Source organism: Gorilla gorilla, chromosome 9 (assembly GCF_029281585.2).
Source record: "Gorilla gorilla gorilla isolate KB3781 chromosome 9, NHGRI_mGorGor1-v2.1_pri, whole genome shotgun sequence".
Classification (NCBI taxonomy): Eukaryota; Metazoa; Chordata; class Mammalia; order Primates; family Hominidae; genus Gorilla; species Gorilla gorilla.
This window is the reverse complement of record NC_073233.2, coordinates 129,092,026-129,114,994: the sequence shown is the minus strand read 5'-3', so window position 1 is coordinate 129,114,994 and position 22,969 is coordinate 129,092,026. Positions and strand designations below refer to the sequence as shown.

The 22,969-nt window shown below is 41.9% G+C and overlaps 1 protein-coding gene across 3 annotated transcripts in view; it reads right to left on the bottom strand.

The window, feature by feature from the left end:
- LOC101149677 (tubulin-specific chaperone cofactor E-like protein) overlaps positions 1-22,969 on the bottom strand; it is a 166,364-nt gene that overhangs the window by 18,105 nt on the left and 125,290 nt on the right. For 2 of the 3 annotated variants that reach the window (XM_019035734.4, XM_063693610.1), the window contains 8 exons: positions 19,491-19,690; positions 14,337-14,720; positions 12,126-12,412; positions 10,081-10,361; positions 7,067-7,177; positions 5,670-5,872; positions 4,245-4,408; positions 3,537-3,785 (listed from right to left, as the gene is read on the bottom strand). In XM_019035734.4, the coding sequence (XP_018891279.3) occupies positions 3,537-3,785; positions 4,245-4,408; positions 5,670-5,872; positions 7,067-7,177; positions 10,081-10,361; positions 12,126-12,412; positions 14,337-14,720; positions 19,491-19,690 (1,879 nt within the window). Of the gene's footprint in view, positions 1-3,536; positions 3,786-4,244; positions 4,409-5,669; positions 5,873-7,066; positions 7,178-10,080; positions 10,362-12,125; positions 12,413-14,336; positions 14,721-19,490; positions 19,691-22,969 lie in introns of those variants that run through there. The other variant, XM_063693611.1, reaches the window with a different exon arrangement.

Below are 22,969 nucleotides of genomic sequence, written 5' to 3'. Positions count from 1 at the left end.
TTGGAAATCATCATTCTCAGTAAACTATCACAAGAACAAAAAACCAAACACCGCATATTCTCACTCATAGGTGGGAATTGAACAATGAGAACACATGGACCCAGGAAGGGGAACGTCACACTCTGGGGACTGTTGTGGGGTGGGGAGAGGGGGGAGGGATAGCTTTAGGAGATATACCTAATGCTAAATGACGAGTTAATGGGTGCAGCACACCAGCATGGCACATGTATACATATGTAACTAACCTGCACATTGTGCACATGTACCCTAAAACTTAAAGTATAATAATAAAATAAAATAAAAAAAGAATGAACAATAAAACCATATGATTATCTGAATAGGTGCACAAAAAGCATTTGATAAAATTCAATGTCCCTTTATGATAAAAATTCTCAAAAAATTAGGCACAGAAGGAACATGTCTCAACATAATGAAGGTCATATATGACAAACCCACAGGTAATATCATACTGAATGGAGAAAAGCTGAAAGTACTGGAACAATTCCTGGATGCTCACTCTCATCATTCCTATTAACATAGTACTAGAAATCCTAGCCAGTTCAATCAAGCAAGAGAGAAAAATAAAAGACATCCAGACTGGGAAACAGAAAGTCAAACTGTCCCTTTGCAGATAACATGATCTTATATACAGAAAAACCTAAAGACTCAATCAAAAACTCTTAGAACAGATAAACAAATTCAGTAAAGTTGCAGGACATAAAAACAACATGCAAAAATCAGTAGCATTTTTATACACCAATAATGAACTAGCAGCAAAATAAATGAAGAAGGCAATCTCATTTCTAATACCTACAAAAAAATGAGAAATCTAGGAATAAATTTAACCAAGTGAAAGATCTCTACAAGGAAAATTACAAAACGCTGATGGAAGAAAATGAAGAGGACAAACAAATGGAAAGATATCTCATGCTTATGGATTGGGAGAATTAAAATTGTTAAGGTGACCATACTACTCACAAAAAACCCACAGATCAAATGCAATCCCTATCAATACACCAATGAAATTCTTCACAGAAATAGGAAAAAACTCCTAAAATTTGTATAAAGCCACAATAGACCCTGAATAGCCCAAGCAATACTCACTAAAAAGAACAAAGCTGGAGACGTCACACTACCTGACTTTTAAGTATAGTGTGAAGCTATAGTAGCCAAAACAGCATGGTATTGGCATAAAAACAGACACATAGAGCAGTGTAACAAAACAGAACTCAGAAATAAATCCATGTATTTACAGCCAACTGATTTTCAACAAAGACGTCAAGAACATACATTGGGGAAAGGATGCTCTCTTCAAAAACTGGTGCTGAGAAAACTGGATATCCATATGCAGGAGAATTAAATTATACCCCTGTGTCTCACCATAAACAAAAATCAACTCAAAGAGGATTAAAGATTTAAATGTGCAACCAGAAACTATAAAGCTACTAGAAGAAAACAAAGTGAACATGCTTCATCATTAGTTGAGGCAAATATTTTATGGGTAAGATTTCAAAAGCCCAAGCGACAAAGCCAAAATAGACAAATGGGACTATATTAAACTAAAAAGTCTCTACACAGCAAAGAAATCAATCAACAAAATGAAGAGACGACCTGTTGAATAAAAGAAAATATTTGCAAACTATTCATCCAACAAGCGATTAGTATCCAGAATATGCAAGAAACTCAAACAACTCAAGAGCAAGAAAACAAATAATTTCTTTAAAAACTGGGCAAAGGATTTACACAAATATTTCTCAAAAGAAGACATACAAATGGCCAACAGGTATATGAAAAAACAATGCTCAACGTTACTAATCATCAGGGAAATAAAAATCAAAACCACAATGAGATATCATGTCATGCCAGTAAAAATGGCTACTATTAAAAAGACAAAAAGTAACAAATGCTAGTGAGGATATGGAGAAAGGGGAACTCTTCTACACTACTGGTGGGAATAGAAATGAGTACAGCCATTATGGGAAACACTACAGAGGTTTCACACGCACACACACATGCAAAACAAAACAAAACAAAACAAAAAAACCCCACTAAAAATAGAACTCCCACATGATCCAGCAAGGCCACTACTGGGTATTTATCCAAAGGAAAGGAAATTAGTATATCAAAAGAATACCTACACTTCCATGTTTATTGCAGCACTATTAACAATAGCCAAGATATGGAATCAACCTAAGTATACATCAATGGATGAATGGATAAAGAAAATGTGATATATATACACAAGGGAATACTATTCAGCCTTAAAAAGAAATGAAATCCTATCATTTGCAACAACATGGTCAGAACTGGAAGTCATTATGTTAAGTGAAATAAGCCAGGCAGGGAAAGACAAATATCTCAGGTTCTCACTCACATGTGGGAGCTTAAAAAGTTGATTTCATGGAAGTACAGAGTAGACTGATAGTTACCAGAGGCTGGGAAAGAAGCTGGGATGAAGAGAGGTTGGTTAATGGCTACAAACGTGCATTTAGATAAAAGGAATAAGTTCTAGTGTTCAATAGCACAGTAGGGTGACTATAGTTAACAACAATTTATTGTATATTTCAAAATAGCCAGAAGAGAAGATTTGAAATGCCCCACACAAAGGAAAGCTACATATTCAAGGTGATAGATATCCTAAATTCCCTGATCTGAGCACAACACATTTAATGCATGTGTCAAAATATCACATCTATTCCATAAATATGTAAATGTATCAATACATTTTTAAAAGAAATTCATATAAATAGTAACTATTGGAGTGACAAAAATGTTCTAAAATTAGATTATGGTGATACTTGCAATTCTCTGCAAATTTACCAAAAACCATTGATTTTTACACTTAAAGCAAGTAAATTGTATTATAAATTATCTTTGCAATAAAGCTGTTAAAATGAATTGTTATAAAATCTATTGCAATAAATGTAAACTGTCTAATGTAACCAGAAAGTATTTTTGTTTTTAATAAAGATAATTATTGTGGTTGGTCTACAGTCTTTTCTTCTCATTCATTCATTCATTCATTCAAGAATTTTTGTTGTGTAATCTCTATGTTTCAGGAAATATACTAAGTGGTAAGCATACAGTGGTGAGTAAAAGGAAACTTGTTGAGTCTACAGGCTATTAGGTTAACTTCTTTTTTATTTTTATAGATGCCTTGTTCATTAACCTGTGGTTATTGTCATTATATTCTTTCATTTGCAGAATTCCACATTCTTCCCAAATTGAAGTTCAAAGTAAACAGCACAGAATCCCCACTTTGAGAATAAAGCATCTGTAGTTAATGCCACATGGACGTGGGGTACCTACCACTATATTTCTGTGTGACTTTAGGCAAGTTACTTGATTGTCTGTAAAATGAGGCTTATAATATCTACCTCATAGGTTGTCTTGAGAATTAGATGAACTAATAAACGCAAAATTCTGGCCTTGTAGGCAGCCAACAAATATTAGTTTCCATTCCCTTCCTTAAAAAATTATGAGGACAATATTATACCTGAAGCTCTGAGGATGTTGTCTATAAAGAGGCTACTCACCCTCCTTCAATGATGAAATATCGGAGCTTATCATTGCTATCTCGGGTGGGTGTGGCATAGCATTTGTTGAGTGTTAGGATTAAATGTGTGGCGTCAGCTCCAACCACAAAAACCCCTACATACAGCACATCTCGAGTCGTCAACACTACTTCACCCTGGCGGTAAGGATGTTTGTAGGAGGCGTTTTTATAGAGAGCCATCTTGGTGATGAAGCTGCCTTCTTGGGTTGGAACTGTCAGGTTAATTACACTAAAACGGAAACAATTATGAGACAGGAACCCAAAACAATGTTACCTATTCAATTACCTACCATTTTTCAGGCTGAGAATGCAGAGGGAAAGCAAAGCACGTAGTAGCAAAGTCTAAGGCTGTGCTGTCCAATACAGTACCTGCTAGCCACATGGGGCAATTTACATTTAAATGAAATGAAATTAAATAAAATTAAAAATTCAATTCCGCAGCCCCCTGAGCCACATTTCAAGTGCTGAGCAGCCACATGTAGCCACCACATTAAACAGTACAGATGGAATATTTCCATCATCACAGAGAGTTCTATTGAACAATGCTGGTTGAAAGCATTTAGGCTCAAGAAACGTGAATTATGTTTTTCCTAGGGCATCAAAGACAAATGCTAGCAATTTTGATTATGCTAAACTTAACTGTCAAGGAATAGAAAAAGCAATGTGCACAGCCCAGGAGACACCTTACCTTAGCATAGGCTTCACAACAGAATCCAAGGAGATCTTGATATCCAGCTCATAAGCACATGAAAATTCCACATTGATCGTGCGGTCCCTGGTGATGATGTTGCCAGTGTTGTTGGCGCTTTCGATCCAGAGTGTGTTTTTATACATGATATGCGTGCCATTGGACTGCAGAACAAGGGGAAGTCAGAAATCGTTACATCTGGGAGTGAGTATGTAGCTTGCATATCAAATCCATATCCCTGAAAGTGGAGAAATGGCTTCCTTCCATACATAATTTAGAGGCCAGTATAAATCAGCATGGAGCTAGCCTTAGCATTTACTTGGGGGAAAAAAGTATTACAATAGATATCAGCAGCACCCTTCAGTCTGATAACCTTGAATACCCGTGGAAGGTAATTTCATCTACTACAGAATTCTAACCACTACCAGACCCCACTTATCTGTGGGACCCCAAGCTAGGAATAGCATGAACTATTGCCATTGCTGGGTAATAGAAATCTTCTTTTTCAATGCTTAATTCAAAATCTCTTCTCCACCAAATCCATCACCAGACATGCCTACAAGGACCAACATGAACAAGTGCAAGTTTCACCTCCTTACTCCTTTCAGCCTCTGGTAAAAGTTTTAAGGAATAGAGCCATGAATAGAAGACACAGAGCAAGATGGAAAAAGAAGAGAAACAGGATACTTTGCTAACGTATACATTGGATAATCTGACATTAAAAGTTGGGACCTCACTATATTTCTGAAGCCAGCTGTTTTTTTGTTTTGTTTTTAGCAACAGGGTCTCACTATCACCCAGGCTGGAGTGCCATGGTACATTCATAGCTCACTGCAGCCTTGAACTCCTGGGCTTATGATCCTCCCATGTCAGCCTTCGAAGTAGACACAACTACAGGCACTGTCACCACACCCAGCTAATTTTTAGATTGTTTTAAAATAGAGACAGGGTCTTGCGATGTTGCCTGGGCCGGTCTTGAATTCCTGGCCTCTAGCAGTCCTTCTGCCTTGGCCTCCCAAAGTGCTGGGATTACAGGCATGAGCCATAGCACTCGGCCTGAAGCCACCTGTTAAATGAGGTTCGGGACTCCCTTACCCCCTGAAATAGCTAAGCCTATATGTATTCGCCTCAAAGAGCAATAGAAGCAGAAAAGAAGACACAATCCTGTCCATATACAGGAGAAAGAACCACAGAAGGCATCCCAAACCAAGGAAAAAACACATCACTCTTTCAACTCCGTCAATCACTTAGCATCAAATGATGACTGCTCTTTCTGTCTTTCATGTCGCACATGCCTATTGCTGTTTTCTAAGGAGCATATTTCTAAGCAGATCACCCTGAAGTTGGTTTTCAGGACAATAAATGTGCAAACACTCGAAGCTGTCGCTGCCTCTGCCAGGTGCTCTTTCCTGCTGCTTTTCTCACCTGCACAATGTTTCCACAATTCCCTTTGGTGTTGTTGATCTGAAAGGAGATAAAATCTTCCCCCTCGATGCCGGTGCACTGTCTGTCATTGATCCTCACGCCCTCCCTCTCAAAACCGAGCTGGAAGAGCTTGCACTTAGATATGGACACTTCCATTTGGGCTGCTTTGCAGGTCACCTCTGCATCGATAATGTCATGTGAGTCTGTGGGAACAGTTATTACAAAAGGCAAATCAGTGGAGTCGGTCTTGCTGCAGGAGTGGGAGCAAAGCATCCCATTTCCATTCTCCTTTAGAAGAGGCAAATGATCTCCACTCCAAGGCTGCAGCATTTCTAATTATGCTTTGATCAGACCAAATGAGCATATGAATTCATTCAAAGCAGTAACCTGGGCATTAGCAGAGCCTTTTTAAAAGGATAAAAATGCTAATAAAGTGTCTTCTGTCTTTTCTTTACAAACCCAGGTCTTCCCCCACCTTGCTGGTGGCAGCTACTTTTCTGTAAGCTGCATACTGAACATGCCAAATCTGGCACATTGTGGCCTGGCTGAAGAACATGCCTCCAAGGGACAGCAGCACTGGCCAGACCACATCTGAAGCCCCTGCTGATTCAGCTCAGCAGAACCCTAGTGATTCCCACGTGAGCACTAGGAGCTTGCTTTTTGACATGGCAAGGCACCAATTGACATTTTCTCTTGAGCACATAAACACTGGCTGAAAAGCACTACAGAAACAGAGAAAAACATTTTATCGGTTTAGGTGAAGCCCTTGTCCCCTCCTAAGGAGCCTTTGGTCAACCAGATTTTCATTCCCGAATGCTGTTAAATTTAGCAACTGCCTCTGTGTTATTTGGTTGAGGAAGGGGAGCAGAGATGGAAGACAAAGCAGTTCTGCCTCAAGCAGCCATCCAGAAAGGCTCGGCAGTGGACAAGGCCATTTCCACACCAAGGGAGCTACAGTTAGGAACAAGTCCTGGAGTCCTAGTTATTTATGGCTTGCTTCAGACATTTCAGTTGTATATATCTTCAGGACCAAAAAGCTTTGGGTCAAATAAATCTGGCTTTAAATAACATTCGTCCTAATTATTTCATATTGGCATCAAAATACCCTATTTCCTTGTGCATCTAAAAGATCAATTTGGACCTTTCTGATGTTGAATGTGGCCTCAGATGGAACTGGCTGGTTCCATTCATGTACAAATTTGTGTGTTATAATGTATTGAAGAAAAGGATGTAGCTATACTTTGAAGCAGTCAGATTGCTTCCTTGTTCTGCTTAAATGCTCCTGAAAGCTTCACTATTTGGGAAAGCTTCACAAAGTGGGATGCATCAAGGTCGTTCCCCAGAGCAGCATCTCCCATGGGGCCTTTCTGGGTGGGGAGGTGGCCCATGTCACTCACTATTTCCATAGGGGGGTGGCTCGATGCAGCCACATAGCTCCCTGCCGTTGCCCAGCTCGCAAGTTCGGTTGGGACAGTCCGCCCCCACACAGGGATCTTCAACCACTCCTGCTAAAAACAAAAACACACAGAAACATGCACAACTTGATTTTCACACCTACATGCGGTAGCTTTTGGTTCCACTCCAGACTTGCCACTTTAATCACATTGGAAATGGTCAGATGGCAGCTGCAAGTTAACAGACAGGGCAACCTTCCAGAAAATAATGTCAATAGCTAGCACATAGGTGCTTGCTATGGGCCTGGATTAGCTTCTTTGACCCTCACAAATACTCCTCAAGCTAAGTATTATAGGCTCTATTTCACAGTTGAAACTTGCCCAAGGTCAAAAGTGAAGGTAAGTGGTGAAGACTGAATACACAGATGCTCTTAACCCCAGTCATCTTACCATGATTAAGGCACCTACTACACTATAGCACAATGATTTGCACGGATATTTATATAAAGAGTAGCATCCAGATCATTTATCTCTACATCCCAGCACTCAACCACCTCATGGTTTGTGCACAATAAATACGTGCCAATAATGAACATATTAGGGCCAGTAAGATCCCAGAGAGGTCTCCCACACCAGGGCTTCTTAGTCCTTTCCGATTCTTGGTCCACTTTCCCCCATGATCTTCTACTTGATTTTGTAAAAAGAGACAAATGAAAAACCTCCACACAACTCACCAGCATTGACTTAGATTCATGGTGATGTTTTGCCAAAAGGGGAAAACTATAAGTACAATAAAGATGTTATGTGGAGTATCATCATGATGTTATTATGAACAATATTTCTGTAACAGATGAGATCACCTGCAAGATAGTCAACACCTCAGTTTGAGAACCACTAATTAGGAGCATTTTCTTTTAGATGTTCATTTCTTTATTTAAAGAATCGCTCTGCCTATCAAGACAGAATATTCCTCCTGTTCATCACAGTATATGATGGACAGTGCTAAAGAAACAACTGTTCAATCCCAGCACGAGCCAAGTTGGCTTCAAGAGTTTTTTTAAAAAGAGTTTTAAAAGGATGCAGAATTTCATTTAGACAAGAGGAATAAATTCAAGAGATCTACTGAACATCAAAGTGGCTATAGTTAGTACCAATACACTGTACACTTGAAAATTACCAACAGAGTAGAGCTTCATGTTCTCACCACAGACACACATACCCACACACACAGGGAAAAAAGAATTTAAAAACAAAACAAAAATCCCAAGCTGCCCACAGCTCCATACACCTCTTCTGACTCAGCCGCCACACCCCTCTGGTAGGTAACTAATTACATTACGTAGGAGTGCATGGATGGCTCAACATCAGCCTGTCTTAATTTCTGGAAAGACAACTGAAAGAAAGACATCAGCATAAGTTAAATACATTTATTTTCAAAAAGCTCCCTTTTATAAAGATCCTTTCACTGGCCCAGTATGTCCAATACCTAGCACAGTGCTAAGCACATAACAGCCACCAAGCGAATGTTATGATTCACCACCTCTGTACGAGAATGACAAACAACAGAAAGATGGTGCAGAGGTTACAGCCCACAGGAAGGAAACGTTTATTTACAAATGTGGTGGTCCATCTGCCAACTGGCAAATAAGACATGCCCTTAGATAGAGGGAAGCTTTGAGTATTTTTTTAATGATATATGTATTTTTTAAAATTCCTGACAATTTGAAAAGTTCAAAACAGTTAATTTTTAAAGTCATTGAAAGTATTCTTATTCTTCTTCTTATTATTATTATACTTTAAGTTTTAGGGTACATGTGCACAATGTGCAGGTTAGTTACATATGTATACATGTGCCATGCTGGTGTGCTGCACCCATTAACTCGTCATTTAGCATTAGGTATATCTCCTAATGCTATCCCTCCCCTCTCCCACCACCCCACAACAGTCCCCAGAGTGTGATGTTCCCCCTCCTGTGTCCATGTGTTCTCACTGTTCAATTCCCACCTATGAGTGAGAACATGAGTATTCTTATTAACACAGCAGAGTAAAATACTAATAACAAATATTTCTGTTCGTTTCCAACAGAGACTAGTAATTTGCTTGTTAACAGTTTCTGAAATCACTGAAATGTATTTTAATTAACTGCATTGTTTTTAGGCTCTGAATTAAGTGTATTCCTACACTTGATCAGGTTTGGTCTGCGAATTTACCAATGTGTGTGTATCATCTTGGAGTCAGCCTATTTTCACAGTGGTACCTGTATACACACTGGGTTGGTGTTGTGGGTCAGAGTACAAAACACACATTCCATTGGCCACACTAGTGGGAGTGACCATTTATGTATATGGACACACATGTATGTCTATGGCACATTTATATGTGTTTGTATACATCTATAATTGCTCTCCTATTTGATTAACACAGTAAGAAAATGAACAAATTGAATAATAGAAATACACATCAAAATAATTTTCTTACTACAGAAAAAACCCCACAAGATTCTGTATATCTTTATTTTACCAGCTGATCTAATATATGTACTCTCCACAGTCAATCGAACTGCAGCTTCCTTTGAGCCCAGGTGGACATAACCAGCTCAGTTCCAGCTCTGCCTTCCACCTGCCCTGTGCCTTCGCTTTCTGATAGAGGACGGCCTCATGTTAAAGGAGCCAAGGTGGAGCTGAGTTTGGGAACTAAAATCCATCAGGAATCCCACACTGTGTCTCTCTACCTCATAAGCCACTAACCAGGGCTCTTCCAACTCAGAGAGCCCCATCTTCCCACGTTTGTTTTCCAAATCCCATAACTGGACAGGAGCCATAGGTGGGTTAGGCTCCACGGGAGGGGCCCGTCACTGAATCTCGGCTGCAGCTCACAGCTCTCTACTATCCAATCCTGGAAGCAGATCTATGAGTAAATCTGGAGAGGACCAGTCATCCCTAGAAAAAGCAATGCTACCAGCAAAGCTGTTCTTTTCACTGAAAATGGAATCCACAGAAATAAAATAATTCTCTTACAGCAATTCTCCTTCTCAATCCACTCGGTGCTAAGGATCCCGAAGGAGCGGCAGGCCTCCCCGTAGGCGGCCAGGGAGCCGCACAGCTGGAACTTCTTGTGGTTGTAGCAGCCGTCCAGGTAGCAGGACTCGTAGAATGGGAGGGGATCGAGAAGCCCATAGCAGGGCTGGAAGAAGCCCTTCATGTCGGTGAGCTTCAGGCAGTAGCCATCACCCTGCATCTTCTGGATGTGCACATTGTCACACATGGCTGCATACTGTGAGAACTGCAGCTCGTTGCAGCTGGGGGGCAAGAGGTCTGGTCAGACTGAGTGAAGTAAAAACAGCCATCTGAGATCTCCAATGGAAGGTAAACCGCATCTGTACCTGTTTTGCTACCCCTGAAGCTAGTGCATTGTGCCAATTCCAACACTAGCTTTGTGACCTTTGGCAAGTAAGATACTGCTAGTCTCTATTCTATCCATCTAAGAAAGTAAAACGGTAATTCCTGTTGTTTATATCACTGAAATACAGTGAGGGTAAAATGGAATGATGGATTAGTGGCCAAACTGCCACATGAAAGGCCGATATTGATACAGTAAGCATGAACACTTTGACATAATTGATTGATATGATTGATATAATAACCATTAACAGGTATTGATATAACCAATAACAATGATAATAGTAATGATACTTCGTGGAATTAAAGATATGAAAGGAAGCTTTCTAAGCCAGTTCCACTTTAGCCATTAGGGACCAAAAGCTAAACATTACAAGAAAGTTGGTGTCCAGCTGATAATAGTTTATTTAAAAAGGAAGGGGAGGGGAAGGGAGGGGAGGGGAGGGGAGGGGAAGGAGGGGAAGGGAGGGGAGGGGAAGGGAGGGAAGGGGGGAGGAGGAGGGGAAGGGGGAGTGGGGGAGGGGAGGGGAGGGAAGGGAACAGAAGGGAAGGAGGGAGGGAAGGAGGGAGGGAGGCAGGCCGGCCAAATTCAAACAGAATCATAATTCCTCAGGAGGAACTGAACCTTGCCTATCTTTGGAAACACTGCAATGGCTTAATGTAGTGTTCTAAATGTAATGTCCAAAGTTCTCTCTTTTCTATCTGTAGGTCAATGCATGGTATTCTAGAGTAAGCACCAAATTAGGAATCCTGGAATCTAGTCCTGGCTTTGCCATATATGGGGCCTCCTCATGTAAGTCATTCACTGTCTTAGTCTCTGTTTTACCTAGGAAAGGAAGAGATTGGACAAGATATTGCCCAAGAATTTTCACAGCTCTGAGTCCCATAATTCACAGGATAGTCTAATATATGATACATTGTTCAGTGTCCACTTGGGGCAGGGTCAAAGAGGCTTAAAGTGTGATTTCCAGGACTGGGGATTTAGCTGATATTTAGCATGTAAAGCAATGTGATTGAGCCATTGTACAAGCGGAGAACTAACAAGAAAGAGAAGCATGTCTACAGATCCAGAAAGGTATCCACATACTCAGCAGCCCTGAGGGGCCCTAAATTTAAAACCTTTGGAATAACTTCTTTAGCTCACTCTCTCTCTGCTGGCCAGGGGTGGGCCTGATAATAACTTCTGTTTTTAAAAAAGGCTTTCCTGATTCCCACCAACTTCTGCCTACACAACCACAGCAAGCCTTCTTGTAAGAGGCAAGGACACACAATTCGACCCAGCGCTAAGGGAGTCAAAGACAGCCCTTCTTCTTCTGAGTCACCTCTTAATTCCACACCCAGCAGGGGTGCCTAGGTCCCATGTGGGCAGCTGGTCAAGGCCTCAGAGTTCTCATCCTGGGCACACTCTTCTGTTTAGCCAAGGGCTGGATGACATGAGAATTAGAGTTATATCATCTAAGCCCAACTCCTTCCTCTGCAGTTCACGAAATTACTGGGGTCTCTGATGTGCCCATTTTTAGCATCAAAACTCCAAAGAGCTTTGGCTCGTCTCTGTAGGAGAGCAGGGGCAGTGCTAAGGAAAAGGCATTCCTCATTCACACCACCCATGGACGTGAGAGAACTTGGGCCACCAAGTCTAGTGGCTTGAACTCCTACACCCTCACCTCTTCTGCATGCCATTGGTTTTCCAGCTCTGGGCCAGCACCACGCTGCTTACCACCGGCTTCCCTCGCAAGGCCACATAATCATCTGTTAGGTCCCCGTTGAAGTTGCCACAGAGACCGCACACTTTGTTCTGCAGCCTCTCGCTGATGCTGATTTTAATGACGTTGAAACCATTGTAGTATATCTGGATGTCTGGGCTGGTGTCAATCACCAGAAACCCCTCACTGCTGTAGATTTTGGTTGCCAAACCAGTTATAAATGGAACATTCACTTGTGTGCCATTCACCTATTGGAGGAGGAAAAAAGAAAATAATTACGCTTACGCTTAGAGCAGGGGTTGGCAAACTTGTTCAGGAAAGGGCCAGGGAAAATATTTTGGGCGTCGCAGGCCCTGTGATCTCTGTCTCAACGACTCCACTCTGTCCCTGCAGCATGACAGCAGGCATAGACAATATACAACTAAATGAGTGTGGCTGTGTTCCCGCAAAGCTTTATTTACACAAACAGGCAGCAAGCAGATTTGCCGGCCCCTGCCCTAGAGTTTAAAGGCATTCACTCATCTTACTGTGTAGTTGCCCCAAAGGAAGCAAACTATGGAGCAGAAGTAGGGGAGAGGAGGTGAGAGATAAGGAAACCTTAGAAACGTATAACCCACAATGAACGGCTGGATTTGTGTCTAAAACTTTCCCCAGCATAAACCAATTACTGAAAATGAAATCCCAATCCTGTGCCAAGGAGAGTCTAACACAGTTAAAATGGATCTGGGCATCATTGCCATATTTATCGTTTTCTTGCTTATAATGTTCAAACTGGAGGTCCCCCCAGAGGACCTATACACACATTATTTTCTGCATTTGTCATTTTTCTGCTTTCTAACATTTTCTTTCCTTAGCCCTTGGGACAGAATATAACTTGCTTTTCCTGTACTTACAAAATAAAAATTTTCTCCCCAGGCTATTAGTAGCTTTTGTACCTTAAAATAAAAAAAATAAAAAAGTAGGCACCTTTTTCAAAAATGAGTCTCTACTGTTTTGACTAGGTTGGGGTATTTTGTTCAACCACAATGTCAGTTTTGCTCTCTTGGGTGGTCATTTCCATTTTCTAGCTCCTGGATTCTGGACCAAGGCTGTCGTGTTGATGTGGGCCAATTTGTGAAAGGAATGAGAATGTCAAAAACAGTGGCACCTTTCATTGAAGTTAAAACCGGTATTGAATTTCAGATTCTTCATTTTAAGCTCACAAAATACTGCTGCTCTTTTGCCTGATGCTGGATACTACGCTATTTGATGACTCTTCAATTAAAGATACACTCAAGGCCTGATTATCTGAGCAGGTGGAAAACAGATACACACAATAACAGTCAATTCCAAAAATTGTTAATGTGGCTGTCTCCGGGTCCCTGCCTCTCTGTGCTCACAGTGCTGGGGCCTGGCTCCATCCTTCCGGGCGACCTACCACAGCAGCCTGCTCTAGCTGAGAGGCTGGGTCACTGTCAACAGTGCATCTGAGCAGATGCACTTCTTAAATGGAAGGGGTGGGAGGAATTCAAGTCGGAGAGCCATATTTGTTGTGAGGGTGGCGGGGGGATTTACATTTATTTACACACAGGTGTAAGATAAACAAGAAACCAGGCAATGGGCCTAAGGAGGAGCCAACCTAAGAGAAATCCACCAAGAGCAGCCTCCCATTTCCTGCCCTTCAGCATGTCATCACGGGGCCCTCGGATAATGGGGGTGTGAGTCCGGTTTTTACTCAGATTGGTGTTTTTTAGGCAAGTGCTTGCTTTCTCTTAGCTTATAGAAAGGATGGCAAAGATGAAGGGTGGGTCTTACTACAAGAGGGCAGAGCCAAGAATAATCTTAAGGGCTGTTAAAAACAAATGAGATGCTTTTTGGAAAGCAATCAGAGTAAAAACTGATTTATCTAACAATTTATCACCTGAAGCTCTATTAGCGCCCATGCCATTGCCTGGCTCTGAGACCCTGCAAGTCTCCTGCCTTTGGAATCATCAGCCAAGAACCAAATGGTGTCCATTCTTAGGCTTAAAACATCTTCATACTTTGATTCTTTAAAACCTGGTCACTGTGTGTGGAACACCATGAAGCAACAATCTATCCTGCAACTTGGCTATCTGGGAGAACCCTACACAGTCCCCTAGCCAACCCCTTGTTTCCGGGCCCCTTCTTAAGAATGGTCGCCAGGCTGGTTACCTTGACCGTGTTCCGGTCGTTGATGAGAATCTGCTCTTCGTTAATGTAGAAGTAGACGGGCGAAATGATGGTGAGGTTGGGGGCCGACCACTTGTCGAAGTTGATGATAAGCTGGAAGGAGATGTCGGGCAGTTTCTGGCAGATGGTGGACAGCACGAAGGCGCAGTTGGCTGGGAAGCGCAGGAAGGCGCCGTCGAAGGTGCGGAAGACGCCGCCGCCGGCCGCCAGGCAGTAGGAGGTCTTGGTGCTGAAGCAGCCGCGCACCCCGTTGCGCAGCGCACACTCCTCGTCTGACTTGCACTGGCGCGGGTCGCACTGAATCAGGTTGCGACGGAAACAGCGGCAGCGCCGCGTGCAGTCGCTGTTCCAAAATAGCTGCTTGGGCTGGAAGAGAGGCGCCGTTTGCATTAAATTCAGACTGTGGTCAGGGCTGGGGACCCGAAAGCCCAGTCCCCCTCGTCTTTTATCAGGCTTGGCTAGCCTATCTTTAATGGGGCTGGAATTTGTAGGAGGCAGCAGTGGGGAAACGGCCTCAACTCAAATGCTCCATCAGTTCCATGCAACTCAGACGCCAAACAATACGCAGTTTTGACATGCATTTATTTACTTACTTATTTATTTATTTTTAGAGACAGGGTCTCATTCTGTTGCCCAGGCTGGAGTGCAGTAGTGCAATCGCAGATCACTGTAAGTAACCCGGAACGCCTGGACTCAAGCGATTCTCCTATCTCAGCCTCCCTAGTAGCTGGAACTATAAGCACACGCCACCACACCCAGCTAATTTTTGTATTTTTTGTAGAGACGGAGTCTCACTATGTTCTTGAACTGCTAGGCTCGAGCGATCCTCCTGCCTCAGCCTCCCAAACTGCTTGGATTACGGGTATGAGCCACCACCCCGGCCATAACTTGATTGATTTTAATCAAGAACTCTGAAATCTTTGTGGCTGAATTGTAGAACTAATCACAGTCAACCTGAATGTGCAGCTGTTAGAGGAACTAGGTAAAGAGGAAGAATATTTGGTAGAAAATATTCATCAAGGAATCATACTTCTAACAAGTACAGACTCTGCTTCAAAGATGAAATTAAAATTCACTCAAGAATGATAAATTGGCCCTTCAAATCTTAAACAGTCGTAAGAAAGCAATGACCAACACTTCTGATTAACCATTTCACATTTCACAATCCTCACCCTTCCTTGTGTCTAGTCTGCTTCCAATTTACTTCTGATGGAAGTACCTTCATTCCCACGTGTCCTGAATGTGAAAGATCCAAAGAACACCTGGGGTCCATGAAAGGAACGTTTTGGGATCAGACCACCTGGGTTTCAATCTAGTCCTGTATCCCCACCTGTGCCATCTTGAGTAGCGTTACTCACCTCCCCAGTGTCACTTTGCTCATTTCTAAATTGGAGATATTAATAATATCTTGTGGTTGAGTGCAGTGGCTCATGCCTGTAATCCCAGCACTTTGGGAGGTTGAGGTGGAAGGACTGCTTGAGCCCAGGAGTTTGAGATAAGCCTGAGCAACACAGTGAAACCTCATCTCTACTTAATAATAATAATAATAGGCCAGGTGGAGTGACTCATGCCTGTAATCCCAGCACTTTGGGAGGCTGAGGTGGGCGGATCACCAGAGGTCAGGAGTTTGAGAGGAGCCCGGCCAACATGGTGAAACCCCATGTCTACTAAAAATACAAAAATTCGCCAGGTGTGGTGGCACATGTCTATAGTCCCAGCCACTCGGTAGGCTGAGGCAGGAGAATCGCTTGAACCTGGGAGGCGGAGGTTGCCGTGAGCCTAGATCGTACCATTGCACTCCAGCCTGGGTGACAGAGCAAAACTCTGTCTCAAAATAATAATAATAATAATAATAATAATAATAATAATAATAATAATAACAACCAGCATGGTAGTGCATGCCTGTAGTCCCAGCTACTCCAGAGGCTGAGGTGGGAGGATCGCTTAAGCCTGTGAGGTAGAGGCTGCAGTGAGTTGTGATCCCGTCGCTGCACTTCAGCCTGGGCAACAGAGTGAGACCCTGTCTCGGAAGTAATAATAATAAAATTAAATTAAAAATAATGTCTTACAGGGCAGTTGTGAGGATTAAATTAAATAAGATGTATAAAACACACTTTCCGGCATAGGATAGGCACTCAATAAATAGAAGCTGCTATTACAGGAGTAGAATGGCTCATCCTCTTTCAGATGGTGAAGAAATTATACAACATTATATAAAATACCTACAACATAGCGTATCCTCAACTGGAGGCAGCTATTCTTTTCTTTTCTTTCCCAGGAGTCCCACAACTAGAATGTTATTTTCTACTTTTTCCCAAAACAGGCAGCAACCTGCAGGCACGACTCTGCTTGGTAGGGTTTGCATTCTTGATGTTGCACTTGCTCTAGACTAAGAATTCCAGGAAACTGTTGGAAATTGGTCATGATTGTCCAAGTGGGATGTGGTACCAATAAATAGACTGTGTCATAGAGATATGGGCACTCAATGCATTATCGACTTACCAAAATAGTGTTATCCAGAAAAGATCTTTCAATAGCACAAAAAGGCCTATGCTTCTGTCTGGTCAGTTTTCTGCTTTAACTAGAGACATCAAAACCCTGGATATCAACTACAGATATGACTCAGATTCAAGGGTAAATAGATAGAGGAGGAGATCTTCCAGAACAAGTTTCCTGACTGCAGTGCACTTCAAGATGCTATTGCTGATTCTTTCATCCTCAAAGTGAAGTCATTCCTGGAACTAAGTCTACTCTCCTTCCAGACTTATGTAACATATTCTGGGTGCCAACAGCCTCACAAATTGACTTCATTTCTCTTATCAGATTTATAGAATAACTGAGTGGATGGTTTGGCCTCTCTCTGATAAGAAGTCAGACATTACAGTGGTGAAAAGAGAAAAATAACTTGATGTATGTGGATACGATAAAGGGTAAATAACTCATCCACAAGAGAATCTGATCCTGAAACTAGCATCACAGTAAAATGGCTGGCCCAACGCTGCTTTCTTTACTTTAATCATACGTGACAATGACAGCTGGGTGATCACTCTACATGCTAATAATCAGGCGTATTCTCTATTCATTTCCAAAGAAATTTGTTCTATGAACAAGCCCCCAGGCACTTTAGAATGGTGGCAAGTAGATATGGATTCTTTGTTTTCTGAGTTTGCTGCTTCCCGGATGTAAGCTGTTGTCAAAATCCACTGAGGTTCTGATGAAAAACTGCTCATAATGTTTACACTGTAGTACTAATAGCAGCCAAGAGCTGACCATGCTTTTCCTGAGAGTTCCAAGGGCTTTTCTTTGCATCCTTTCATTAACACGGCAGGATTTTTCGTTTACAAAACGTTTTTCAAGAGAATAACAAAACATCAATAACAATAGCAGCTACCAATTATTGAAGGACTCGATGACAGGCACTAGGCTAGGAACCCAGCATAGATTATTTATGCAACAGCCCTACTGGGTTGGTATCATTAGTCACATCTCATTCACAGGGAAACAGACGCTCAGAGAAATGATAGCGTTTACTCAGTGTCACACCTCCAGCGGTGGTACCGCTAGGATCAAACCCAGGTTTCGTTGAATTATGCCACACTGACACTCAGGATGCCTGCTGAGGGTGCATGGCACAGTTGAGAAATGGATAGGTTTTGGTAAGTCTCCGGGCTGGGGAACACAGTTTAGAGAGTGCTTTTTGAGTTTTGAGCCTGGTTATATCTTCTCCTCAACTGTGAGAAAACAGAATTCATTAATTTTTTCCACATGTTCTGCCTTTTCCTTTCAAATAACATTTCTAAGAGCTCATTTCAACACCCCCTTTCCCAAAAAGTCTCCTTTGATTAGTTCCACTGTTTTACCTTACTTCCTCCCTGTCTTTCTAATATAGCATTTAAATAAATTCTCCACTGAAAGTGAAATTGAGGGTAATGTCCACATTTCTTTTATTTATCCCCGAAGTTAGGGCAACTTGAATGAGTCAATGCATCTTTACAAAAAGGAGATATTATTTATTTTTCGCCTAGCTGATTTCCAATTCAGACATTTCAATTAGATTTATTTTAAATGCTACTATTCTTTTTCACTTAAAATTGATTAGTTCTGTAGGGTATTATTTTTCACTTGCTGATAAGTTATTTTGTAACTGATCTCTTGTTCTTTAAAGTACATTGTTTCTCTCTTCTGAATAGATTTTTAAGATCCTCAAGGCAGGGGACGTGCTTTCTCATCCCCCACAATACCACCAGCACAGTGCTTTGCAAACAGCAGATACTCAATTATCTGTAGTTGTTAACCATCTAACTTGCCAACATATGGTTTTGATATCATTTCAACAGAGAATGGGCTTGAGGTCAAACCATGAACTAAATACCTTGTCTAGGCAAGAGCTTTTCTAGCTTAGTATTATGGAATTCTAGCTTAGTATTATGGAAAGATTACAAAGTCCAAAAAGTGAAATGATTTCGTGAACTAATATGCTTTATTGAGAAACATCTACGAAGGGCATCTTCATTAACTCTATGTTTAAACTCCTGTAGAGGGCGCCGCAGAGGGTGGGATGTGGGGGCACCACATTAGCAGTCCAGACCAAACTCTAGGGATGATACCACAGTGACAAATGCAACACGTGGAGATGGCAGCCACAGCTACCCTCACGGAGCCTCAACAGACAGAAGAGGGAAGTCCGCCCCACTCAGCCTCCAGCTCCATATTTTCCAGTTACAAATGTCCTTAGCTAAGACAGCTACAAATATCAGATTCACAGCCACCGTATATCCAAACTATAGCTGTATCTGAAGCTTTCAAACTGAGATTTACAGGACAGAAAATCAGAGAAAGGCACGACACAGACACACAAATGTGAGTGAGTAGGGAAGGCAGAGTGCTGGAGACCTTGCCACTGTGAAGGAGGGAGGAAGGAGACACTCAGGTGCTTTTCCAAATCTGACACTCAGTGCCCAAGAGCATCACCTGAACAGTGTGCTTAGCCTCTCTACCCCCCATCCCATTCCCCTGCCATGAACACGACGCTCTTCATAATGAAGTGGGAAAATTGGTCAATCTGACCAACCTCTTAGAGTTGGAGAGGAATCTGATCATTGGCAAGGAGGAAAAGGCCGGGCTGGCCTCCCGTACCTCGTAATATTTGCCATCGGAGTAGCAGCCGCAGCTGTGGGGCAGGATGCAGCTCTTGCCGTTGAGGACGTAGCCAGCGTCGCACTGACAGCCCTCCACGCAGTAGTGGCTGCAGTCACTCTTCAGGCGGATGGCGGCGCAGCGGGGCTGGCAGACACTCACGCAGCTCTCGTAATGGCTGTTTGGAGGGCAGGTGACAGCTGGAACAAGAGAGACAAGTCAAGACTCGCACGATCACAAGGCACCGAGGAGGGTTTTCTCACGGCCATTGCTCACCTACTCAGGGAGATGAAAGGCACGGGAGAGGCAGGAGCCAGGAGGTCTGCCGCCTTTCTTCATTACTGCCCTCTTTGCTCACAGAAAGCCTGGGTCTGATTCGTTCCTGCTTAAATAAAGGGCCAACATGCAGACGGAGGTGGCTGGAGCTTCTCACATCATGGTCGTCCTCACCTCAGCCTGGCCATTGAGATCCTCTATGGCCTGCCACCTAAACCCACCGCCCATCTGAATCTCCAGTTAGACATGTCACCTGATAACCTCCCAGGGCACCCACACTCCTCCTGCCTCTAGGTCTTCGTTCACATTGATCTTTCTTATTCATGCCCTTCTTCATCCTCTCAGCCTATCCAAATTCCTGGTTCTTCAAGTGCCAGTGGGAGTCCCACCTTACCCATATAGTTCTCCCTCTTAGACCAATGTCAGCTCCTCTACACCCCAGAGCTTCTACAGAACGTTTTTCTAAGCCAGCAGTTTATCATCAGTAGATGCCTCAGCCCCATGATCTCTGAGAAGGCAAATGTACACTGTGTGTGTTTGTGTGCATGAGTACACGTGCTGGCATGCATGGGTGTGTGCATGTGCACATGTCTGTGCAAACTGACTCACGTCAATTATGTTCTGCCATTTTTCAAATGCATCTAGATGCTTCTATAGAAGGCAGGTAGGGTCCTGGTGAAGGGTGTGGGCTCTGGAACCAGCTATAAGAGACCCAGAGCGTCACTCGGGCTCTCTGAGCTTCAGCTTTCTTATCTATAAATACAGATACCAATAGCATTCACTTCATGGCTGGTTGCAAAGGATTAAGTGAGTCTGTGTGCTCAGAACAGTGGTTGGCATGTAAGTGTTCAGTATTAGTCAATCATTAAAGATAGGTTTGCTTAAAAAGTTTCGTAGAAGCTATTATCTCAATCAACGTATACTAAAAGCACAGCTACCATTATGTGGGAACTTCTACCCTATACCGTATACAGTATCTATATGGGGTGTTATTTCATTTTTTAAATTATATAGCGGTAACACCTACTTTTAGAGTACACAGTTCTATGAATTTTAACACATGTATTGATTCATATAACCACTCTCACAATATACCATATGTTTTTAAAAAACATTTGTAGTTTAATACATAATACTTGCATAGTGTAGAAAATCCAAACCATACAAGAAAAAGCGTGATGAAATGGCAACCTCTGATAGCAAACTATAGTCAATTTTTCCAGAAGTGTTCTATGCATATACAAGCACCCATTTGTGTGTGTGTTTATGCACATAAGCATACATGTATGCCTTGCCCATTATTTTTTGCATAAATGGGAGCATAATATATACACATTTCTGCTCATTGCTTTCTTTATGACAATATTCATTCCATTTAGCCTCAAATTATTGCTTTTGCACTGCTGCATGCTGCGTGTACTTTATGTGTTTATGCTGATGCTGCAGTGAACATCCCTGTACGTATACCTTTGCCCTCATGAGTAAGGGCATCTGTGGAATAAATTACTGAAAGTGGAATTACTGGGTGAAATGGTATGAATGCCGCTAAGTTGCTTCTAAAGAGACTGTGCCAATTTGTCTTCTTACCTGCACTATTGGAGGAGGTTTGTTTTCCCACACTCTCCTTGATTGTCTATCACCAAATTGTCTGATCTTTGGAAACAAGGTTAAAATGCTATATGTGCCATCTCCTTATTTAGTTTGCATTTCTTTGTGAGGTTGATCCTCTTGTTCTCATTTGTTTATAATCCATTCATATGTCTTTTTTTGTTAACTGCCTTTTCATATCATTTTCACATTTCATGTTGTTGAAATTTTTATTATTAAATTATAAAAGTTCTTTAAAAATTAAAATAGGCCTGGCCAGGCACAGTGGCTCACGCCTGTAATCCCAGCACTTTGGGAGGCCGAGGCAGGTGGATCATGAGGTCAAGAGATCGAGACCATCCTGACCAACATGGTGAAACCCTGTCTCTACTAAAAATACAAAAATTAGCCGGGCATGGTGGCATGCGCCTTTAGTCCCAGCTACTTGGGAGGCTGAGGCAGGAGAATTGCTTGAACCCAAGAGGCGGTGGTTGCAGTGAGCTGAGATCGTGCCACTGCACTCCAGCCTGGTGACAGAGAAAGACTCCATCTCAAAAAAAAAAAAAATTAAAATAGGCCTTTGTGGTATGTCATATGTGTTACAAAATATTTATCATTTGTCTTTCAACTTTGTATTCATTTTTAAATAATTTTTAAACTTTTTTTGAAGTTGTTATCTCTTTGCCATGTAAAGATGTAAAATTTTTAATGTAATGAAATTTGTCAAGTTTCCCTTTTAGCCTTGGATAATTTGTTCTGAAATGTTCTCCCCACTGCAAGATTATCAAGAACGCTCCTTTGTTTTCTTCTAGTATTTTTGTGATTTAATTTTTTTCTGTTTAATCTTTGTTCTGCCCGGATTTTATTTCGGAGTAAGAAATGAAGGAAGGATTTAGCTTTTCCCAGCTAGTTTGCCCTTTGACCTTTTACTACTTACTGAATAACAAATATGTTTTCCCAGTAATTTGAAATGCCAGCTTTACCATACGCTAATTTCTCTTTAGTGTTTGGGCCTGTTTCTGAACTTTCTCTTCTTTCCGTTGGTTGGTCTTTCTGTTCATGTGCCAGTATTCACTTGTTTTATTTTTATTATTTATTTGTTTAACTTGTTCATATGCCAGTGTTAACAGTGACTGAAGATCTGCGATACATTGTAACATTTGGGAAGAGGTATTACCAATTTAGAGATGTTTATTCTTTAAGTATTTCACATGGGTCTATTTCTCCAACTAGATGATAAACACCATGTTTCACACTCTGATTCTTCCAAGTCACCCAAAACAGTGCTGAGAACATGACAGATGGCTAAGAAACACCTGATTCTTGGAAAACAAACTTTCAGATTCCTAGAACTGATCCGCTGCTTCTCTCTCCCCACCAAATGATGTACTGAGAGCTGTGGCGTGATGACCTGGGCTCTGCACCTGGATTTGTACTGTGGTCAAGAATCTGTCTCTTGCCATACCCAGCATCTGTGCCTTGGTAGACAGGATGAATGGAGCCCCTAAGAAGCAATTCAGCTCAACAGAATGGACAGGGGCTTTGGAATCAGACCAACCTGGATTTGAGGCCTCGCTCTGCCATTAGGCAGTGTCACTATGGACAGGTTACTTACT